Source organism: Arachis ipaensis, chromosome B04 (genome assembly GCF_000816755.2).
Source record: "Arachis ipaensis cultivar K30076 chromosome B04, Araip1.1, whole genome shotgun sequence".
Lineage (NCBI taxonomy): Eukaryota > Viridiplantae > Streptophyta > Magnoliopsida > Fabales > Fabaceae > Arachis > Arachis ipaensis.
In genome coordinates this window covers 4,272,351-4,281,075 of record NC_029788.2, presented here as the reverse complement: position 1 = coordinate 4,281,075, position 8,725 = coordinate 4,272,351, and the positions used below count along the sequence as shown (strand labels likewise).

At 35.5% G+C, this 8,725-nt stretch overlaps 2 protein-coding genes across 4 annotated transcripts; one reads left to right on the top strand and one right to left on the bottom strand.

The window, feature by feature from the left end:
- On the top strand, window positions 1,119-6,434 carry LOC107638508 (probable serine/threonine-protein kinase At1g09600). 3 transcript variants are annotated; one of them, XM_016341821.2, is made up of 9 exons: window positions 1,119-1,279; window positions 1,514-1,820; window positions 2,266-2,550; window positions 3,054-3,371; window positions 3,821-4,048; window positions 4,212-4,312; window positions 4,612-4,726; window positions 4,811-5,197; window positions 5,593-6,006. In XM_016341821.2, exons 2-9 carry the CDS (start codon window positions 1,518-1,520, stop codon window positions 5,776-5,778), a joined length of 1,923 nt encoding a protein of 640 aa, XP_016197307.1. In that variant the 5' UTR covers window positions 1,119-1,279; window positions 1,514-1,517; the 3' UTR covers window positions 5,779-6,006. The 3 variants fall into 3 exon arrangements, with proteins under 3 accessions (XP_016197307.1, XP_016197305.1, XP_016197306.1); XM_016341819.2 differs by having other exon boundaries at window positions 1,463-1,820; XM_016341820.2 differs by having other exon boundaries at window positions 1,119-1,820; window positions 5,593-6,434.
- Window positions 6,536-7,593, bottom strand: LOC107638509 (ras-related protein RABA2a). Its single transcript, XM_016341822.2, has one exon. It carries the CDS (start codon window positions 7,447-7,449, stop codon window positions 6,793-6,795), a length of 657 nt encoding a protein of 218 aa, XP_016197308.1. The 5' UTR covers window positions 7,450-7,593; the 3' UTR covers window positions 6,536-6,792.

Below are 8,725 nucleotides of genomic sequence, written 5' to 3'. Positions count from 1 at the left end.
TACTATTAAAATGTTAGACCCCCGCACATGCGTTTTGTTTTATTTTTCACCTACTCCATTATTGGTTGTCAATTTGCTTACACAAAATATTCTCAAGTGTAAGATGCAAACTAATGTACGTTTGATATAATTTAATTGCATATATAGCTTATTATGGTTAGATGACAACTTATATATAGTTGTAAGAATTCTAGATTTTTTAGCATAAACTGAATTGACTAATTTTTTGGTAAAAATTTAGAAGAATTAAAACCGTCAAGATATCGAAACAAATTACGATTTTTTAAAAACGTTCTAATTCGTCGCAAAAAATGTTCCAACTCTTGTGAAGAGTAGAAGAAATCAAGAAGAAAAGATACAAATCTCCATCAAAAATCACCAGAAAAAATGAAGAAATATTATTCAAAATACTATTTTACTGTTCTTCTAGGTTTTTTTTCTAGATTGTCTCTGCCATGTGCCTCATCCTTAGCCAGCAACACATTAAAAAATTTCAAGAAGAAATATACTGTCTCCCCTATGTTTTGGGTGTATTTCTTAAATCCTTTGGGTGTATTTTGTAATTCTTTGGGTATATTTCTGTAACCGTTGAGTGTATTTCTGAAGTTTCATTATTTTCAAAACAATTTCAAAGCTTGATTTCAGAAATCATGAAAATCGAAAAAAAAAAAACACGAAGCAAGAAGGAGATCCAACAAATTTAGTAAGAAATTCGAAAAAAAAAAAGAAACGAAATCTTTTGAAAGATGAAAGTTATATATTTGCGCGTTAATTTATTTGAATTGATTTAAAAGTCTGTTAAAGAGGCACATAACATAAGCAGCGCGTTTAGTGGGTTTTATTCTCTTCATGCTTGTAAAGCTTGTAAGCGCAAAACACTTGTATGTAGAGATTAATCCTAATTTAAATTAACTGCACTTAAATTTTCACCAATTTTATTTATATATGCAGCATTACAGTAAAACTCAGGTACAGTCAACTTCACCTAAAGTTGATAATTGAGAACTGTTAAATAATTTGATTAATTTAACTAAATTTTTATCTAACGACTTCACATGAAAGTTAACTGCACATGAGTTCCTATATTATTCCTAAAAGGCCCACAAAAGAACTGAAGAGGACATGGGAAAAAAGTTAAAAAAAAAAAAAATGGAAAGAAGAGAAGAAAGAGTAAAAGGTGGGAGCGGAATGTTCTCCATGGCGCGCAATGTTGATTGAGTTGCGTTTCTCTTTGTCCTTTCTTTCAGCTTCACTCGACTGTACGATCCAACATTTTCAGGTCTCTTCTTCTTCGTTCTTTGTTGCTTGTCCATCAAGTCATGAGCATTTCTAGCTCTCTTACCTCTAAAATTAGATCTCTCTGATTCCTTCATACTAACTTGCTCATGATCCCACTCAATTCTAGGTTCCTCATATTTCACAAACCTTTTTTAATTTTGCATTGCATTGTTACAACTTACAGCCTTCACTTCCCATGCATCAATTGGATTAGGAAATAATTTAGGGTTTTCAGTTATATGGGTTGCATATGCTTCAAAGGGAAATCTGCAGAGGAATACATTGCAGAGAACGGCATAAGAAGGGGCAAGTCCAAGGCGTTGAAATCAAAGCGTGCGACTAATTCTCTTCCCCTCATAGACGTTGGGAATGATGCCGTCCAAGGGGAGGTGGCTGTGGCACCCACGGTGTTCAGTGTGACCAACGGGGAGCGAGGAGCTCTGGTTATCGCTGGATGGCCCTCTTGGCTCGCTGCCGTTGCTGGGGAAGCCATTAATGGTTGGATTCCTCGCAGAGCTGACTCCTTTGAGAAGTTCGATAAGGCAAGCTCAATTCTGCTCTCTGATTCAAAACAAGTTTGTAGGTTGTGTTTCGATTCCATATTTTTCTTGGATAGAAAAAAGCATGTATTTGTTCAAATCTTAACTACCAAAGGAGTTTCTATATTTTCTATCTTAAAGAGACTAAACATAGCGTAGCTTTTCATATTTACTAGGTCAATTGCAATCAAATGATATTCGATATAGTAGTAATAAAAAAAATTAGGTGGGTTAAACATGCTTTTTTGTATGTAGCATTATTTTTAAGGGAATATATATATATATCTTCTTTCAGCTGATATGCTCCCTTGTTTGACATTCATCTATAAAAATTAAAAAATGAACTTTATGAGTGTGAAAGATATGGCATTTCCGCCCCTCCTCACTCTTTTCTTTTTAGTGGTTTTATTTCCCTATAAGTATGAGTAACGCTCATATCATACTGCAGATTGGTCAAGGAACTTATAGTAGTGTTTATAGAGCTCGTGATCTTGAAACAAATAAAATTGTTGCATTAAAGAAGGTTCGATTTGCTACTATGGATCCAGAAAGTGTCCGCTTTATGGCAAGGGAAATTCTTTTGCTGCGAAGGCTTGATCATCCAAATGTCATGAAGCTAGAAGGCATGATTACTTCCAGGGTTTCTGGTAGCTTGTACCTTATTTTTGACTATATGGAACATGATCTTGCAGGGCTTGCAACAATACCTGGCATCAAGTTTTCTGAAGCACAGGTACTTGATTTGATCATATGTGCCCATTTTTGTCATATCCAACTGCAGTTTATCTTTGAAGTACCTAAAGTTTAGTTCATAGTTTTCTTTATGTAAAAACAGTTTCTCATGTGTCAAATTTGATGAGCCAAGAATACCATGACTATTTTACTTTGAATGAGTAATTTTAAGTTTTATGAATTTTGCACCATCTTGCAACAATCCTCTGTAGCTGTGAAGACTAAGCAGATGTTTGTAACTAATTACCTTGGATGCTGCACAATGTACATAGGATCAAGCGTGTGGTTTAACTTATTATTTAATTTGAAACAAATCTGTTTAAAGCAAAAGAAAAAGAAAACATTGCTCCTTTTGAAAAAATAAAAACAAGAAAAAGCTGTTTTCATCACTGGTTTAGAGTCCTAAAGTTCACGTCGTATGTGTTGTTTGATTTTCTTTACTCGTTAATTAGCTGTTGGTTCTTTTGATTTCATAATGGGCTAATCTTTCATGTTGTGCTAAAGATCAAATGTTATATGCAACAACTACTTCGTGGTCTTGAGCATTGCCACGGTCGAGGTGTTATGCACCGTGACATCAAGGGCTCAAATCTTCTAGTTGATAATAATGGCCGCTTGAAGATTGGTGATTTTGGACTTGCAACTTCGTTTCATCCATCTAAGGGGAAGCCTTTAACAAGTCGTGTTGTAACCTTGTGGTACCGACCGCCTGAACTTTTACTCGGAGCTACAGATTATGGAGTTTCCGTGGACTTATGGAGTTCTGGTTGTATTCTTGCTGAATTGTTTTCTGGAAAGGCTATAATGACTGGACGAACAGAGGTAATGTTCCTTGTTTCTTCTGTATGCTTGTATTCTACATTTTATGGAACAATTGAGCCTTTATAACGATTATCATGGGCGGCTTCTTATGATGAAATAAACCCAAACTATTATTATTGGTGCATTTCTTTTTAAACTATGGATTATTTGTTTCCGAAAAGAAATTTACAAGTCACTTCCTTGATGCAAAACTAGAAGAAGTGTAAAGGATCATAATATCAACTTTTAGGATCATGTTTTCACTATAGAAAAGGAGCTCAAAGTGAAGCCAAGATCTTTGGAATTGTGCATGAAGGAAGGGTGCTAGTATACCTTCTTGTTAAATACATCTGATTGGTCCCATTGGAATCATTAAATACACCTTCAATTTTCTCAGAATGTGTCTATGTATGTGTATGTGATTAATTTGTCAAGGATTACTACGGTTTCATTAGGCACTATCATTATAGGTGGAGCAACTTCATAAAATTTTCAAACTTTGTGGGTCTCCTTCTGAAGAATACTGGAAGAAGTCAAAGCTGCGAAATGCAACAATTTTCAAACCTCAACAACCATACAAACGGGTTGTTTCTGAGACATTCAAGAATTTTCCTTCATCTGCACTGAGCCTATTGGAGGTACTTCTTGCTACAGAACCTGAAGATCGAGGAACAGCATCTTTAGCACTTCAAAATGAGGTAGTTACAAGTTTTATTTTCCCTAACTTCACCCCCATGGCCCCATAGTTTCTTTCTGCATGCAATACGTCAACTTAGCAATTTATTCATTGTGACCTCAGCAACTTTTTCTCCTACTTATTATTTTTCTTGCTAACTATCACTTTTTGTATCTCATGTCCAGTTCTTTACCACAGAGCCACTTCCATGTGATCCATCAACTTTGCCAAATTATCCACCGAGTAAGGAGTTTGATGTTAAACTTCAACAAGAGGAAGCTAGAAGGTATTTTTTTTCTCACAATAGTGCAAAGCTATGTTGATAATGTATGCTTTGCTTATAGGTTGTCCTTTCTATTCATGTGCTAAACTAAAATATCAAGGGGAAGGACATTTTTGTTATACTTATAACAAGAATCATAAAGTGGTTCTCCATTCCATTTTATTTCTTTGGCAATTCCTTGGAGATGATGATTTCTTTGAACCCAGCTGACCACTTATTTTCTTCTATTTTTGCTTGATATATTATACTTCCGGTTTTGTCTCTATATGTTACTATTTTTTACCCTTTTGTGTACTTTAAAGGAGAGAGAGATCAACAAATAAAGAGCGTGAACAAGGATCAGTTAGGAGGAAGTTAAAAGAGTCTAAAAATGTTCTAGCTCCTGATGCTAATGCTGAATTGCAAGCATCAATAGAGGTATGTTCAATAATAAACTTGATATTAATAGGTCTCATTCTCAGTAGAATCAATTTACATTTACCACTATTTTTCCTTCCCTAGAAGCGACAAAGGCAACCTAATTCAAAATCCATTGTTGAAAGCTACAATCCTAAAGAGGATGGCAACGCTGGCTTCCCTCTTGGACTTGCAAAGCCAAGAGTTCTCAGTGTCTTCTCTCATTCCGGCCAGTCAATGCATTCAAGTGCATATGGTTCCTCAAACAATATGAATTTGAAAGAGGAAAATGTTCTTATTGGCTTCAATCATGACTTTGGATCAAGGCACACTGAATTGAGTAAACAAAAATTTCGTTGGCTTGATGGCACACAATTGTCCAAATTTTCTGGTTCATTTGCAGTTCGAGGTGATGGCAATTCGAATGATTTGCTGGATGGACTGAAATTGCACCAAAAGGACTTCAATCCTTTTGAAAAGGATCTTACCATGGTAAATAAATTATTGATAATAAGACAATCATTTGTGCAATTATTTTCAAGTCAGCTCTATACTCTGCTCTCTTTGAGAATGGTTGAAAGATGTTTGATGGGGTTGAGACTATGGTCTACTTGCCTATCTTCATATACATATTTCCTCACAACATCCATAATATTTTGAATACAATAAACCAAGTGATGTTTGGGGATTTGTGCTCAGGATATATAGTAGATCTTAGATTGCATCTGGATATTGTCTTTGAGACAATAATACAGAGATAATAGATGCAGAATTTCGTTTGGTTGTATACTCTAGAATGAAAAAAAATTATTCTAGTAAAATTTATATATTTTCTGCATTCCCTTAAACTAGATCAATTACTTACCAGCTCTTGTTTGTGTTGGCAGGGTTATGCTTCCAAAAACAAATGCTTCCACTATTCTGGACCATTGTTGTCACAGGGGGGGAACATTGAAGACATGCTCAAGGAGCACGACAGACAAATCCAACAGGCTGGCCGCAAAGGTCGTTTGGAAAAGGACAACACAAAAAAGGCTAAGAAGGAGAATGGCCTAACCGAATCACTACTATAGCACCAAGTGTGAATTATAACTCATAAGTGGCTTTCAAGATAGTTTCTATGTTGATTCATTAATTTGGGATGAGGAAACTTGGAAACAAGACACGAGATTATAACCATAATGCCAAGATATATATTTCTTTCCCTTGGTGCATCTATCTACCAAGACGTGGTTCCAGACTCAACGAGCTTCAGCGAAGTTAACAACCACAGTAGATACTGTGCAGTGTTCTAACCAACAGATTCACAAGTTTCTGGGAGGTTGATATATATAGCCTACAGATCAAATCAAATCCAGTGATTCATATTCCACTGCTGGTGGTTTGCTTTGTACATATGAAACTGATTTTGTGGAATGACATTTTCTTTGTTAATTCATAGGCTGTAGTTTCCTCAAGTTCGGTGCATGGTCAGAGCTAGAGAGAATCCTTTAGCATAGAAACTCTGGAATGTGAAGATTTATAGACATGTATAGGAACGATATAGCTTCTTTAAGACTCTTGTATAGTCTATACATATTTGTAATACAAAATGAAATAGAAAATAGACACGACAGAAAGAATAATTGAAATAGATAATTTAGTAAGAGCGATTTTGCAGTAACATGCATCTAAACTACTGTATGTTATGTTTTTTCAGGTATTTCTAAACTTGAATTACTAATTCTTACTTACCGGAGCAGGATTTTTAGAGGAATGCTAGGGGCCAGTGATTTGTAGCCATCAAATAACCATCAATGATGGTTTTAATGGTGGGAGATTGGTGTGAGATTTCATTCAATGACTCACTTTTCTTTGCTGGTTACATGCTGGCCAGAATTTAACAAAGTTGCTGCCCCCTAGATTTTTTCTAAATCTAACTATCCATCCATTTTCTTTATCCTCATAACATAATATAGTAATAGTTTAAAAAGAATACTAAATAAACTAAACCGAACAAGCAACATAAAAGATTCTAAGTTCAAAGTTGATTGACTTGACAATGTAACAAGAAGAAGAAAAGGCAAACAAAACAAGGAGACTTCCCTTCAAGATGAGCAACAAGGCTTCCCATCTTTAGCATTGGGGTGGGGTGCAGCGACGGTGATGGTCTTGCCTTCTTTAAGAGCAGTAGCAGCAGCAGCGGCGTCAGCCGAAGAAGACAATGATTTCTTGCTGATTATGCGGTATATCTCAGCAAGAATGGTGTGGAAAGCCTTCTCGACATTGATGGACTCAAGAGCAGAGGTCTCAACGAAAGAAAGGCCTTCTTTCTCGGCATATGTTCGTGCATCCTCGGATGCAACAGCTCTGAGATGCTTGAGATCAGTTTTGTTGCCGATCAAGGTGGTGACTATGTTAGCATCGGCGTGGTCTCTGAGCTCCTTGAGCCATCGCCCAACATTGTCGAAGGTTGTCGGTTTGGTTACATCGTAGACAAGAAGAGCTCCAAGAGCGCCACGATAATACGCACTGGTTATTGCTCTGTATCGTTCTTGTCCAGCTGTGTCCCATATCTGAGCCTTAACCGTTCTTCCTTCAACCTCAAGGGTGCGAGTCGCGAATTCCACGCCGATTGTGGATTTCGACTCTAAACAGAACTCGTTGCGTGTGAAACGAGAAAGCAGATTGGATTTTCCCACTCCAGAATCACCGATCAGTACCACCTTGAATAGGTAATCGTATTCTTCATCTGACCTCGCCATTCTCTCTCTCTCTCTCTTTCTCTTTCCGCTTCTTCTTTACCTTACCACCTCACTCTTTTTCATTTCATTCCCTTCAACGACAGTCAAAACACACTACCAACATTTCTTTTTCCTTTCTATCTATAAAACCTTACACTATGATTCTTATAATTACGCTGCCTATGTAACCTTGTCCCTACTTGTAACCATTTTTTATTATTTCAAAAAATATAAAATACAAATAGAGAATAAATTAATATTTGTACTCATAAAAGATACAGATGTTGATAAATGTACCTATATAAAAATAAAATGACAATTGTAACTACGGAAAATGACCTCTGTGTGCTAAAAGTGCTAAATTGGTCTGTTATCGTACTCTTGGCACACGAAAGTCATCTTCCGTGTTACAATGGTCGTTTCATTTTAATAAAGAAAAGTCTAGGGGGTCAGCAATTTTGTTAAATTTTAGCTAGCATGCAACCAGCAAAGAAAAGTGAGTCATTGTATGAAATCTCACATTAATCTCACACCATTAAAACTATTATTGATGGCTATTTAATGGCTACAAATTACAAAAGTTACTGGCTCCCTAACATTTTTCTTTTTATATAGATACATTTGTCAACGTCTGTATCTTTCATGATACAAATTGTAATTTATTCTACAAATAGAGGTATAAATTTTATAAATAAAAATTATAATTGATTAAAATATTAACAACTTTTTTTCCTGCTTTTCTTTTCCTTTCTTTGGAAAGAGGAAAAGCAAGCTAATTAGCTAAATCTTGTTAACTAGAAGCCAGCTGTGAGTAGCTGGCAGGTAATGTGTGTGGACAGACATCAAGGTTGTGTCCTGTCACCGCAACTCAACATCATGCACATCGAATTAGAAGTGCATAAAGTCACTGTGTTTTCCTGTGGACAAAAAGTCACTGTGTTTTTTATTTTTATGTCCATGAGTTTTCGCCGTAAGTAGAGTTAATTTGCTGTCTGAGTTAGTGTAAATCAACTTAGTTCTTTGCACATAGATTTAGTTTTGTCCTTATTGATAAAACGAGGTAGACCGTTACACCTTAAACGTCACCCATCATAAAATTAGAGACATGTTAAATGACACATGCTATTGGTGAAAATACTATATTACACATAACTATGCAAGTAAGCATTTCATTAACACACTAAAGACAAACATGTGACATTAATTGATTCAATTTACAATTATAAAATTTAATAATAAAAAACATTAAAATGAATTTTTGAATTTAGATTATCTAAATTGAGAATTTTACTTTGAA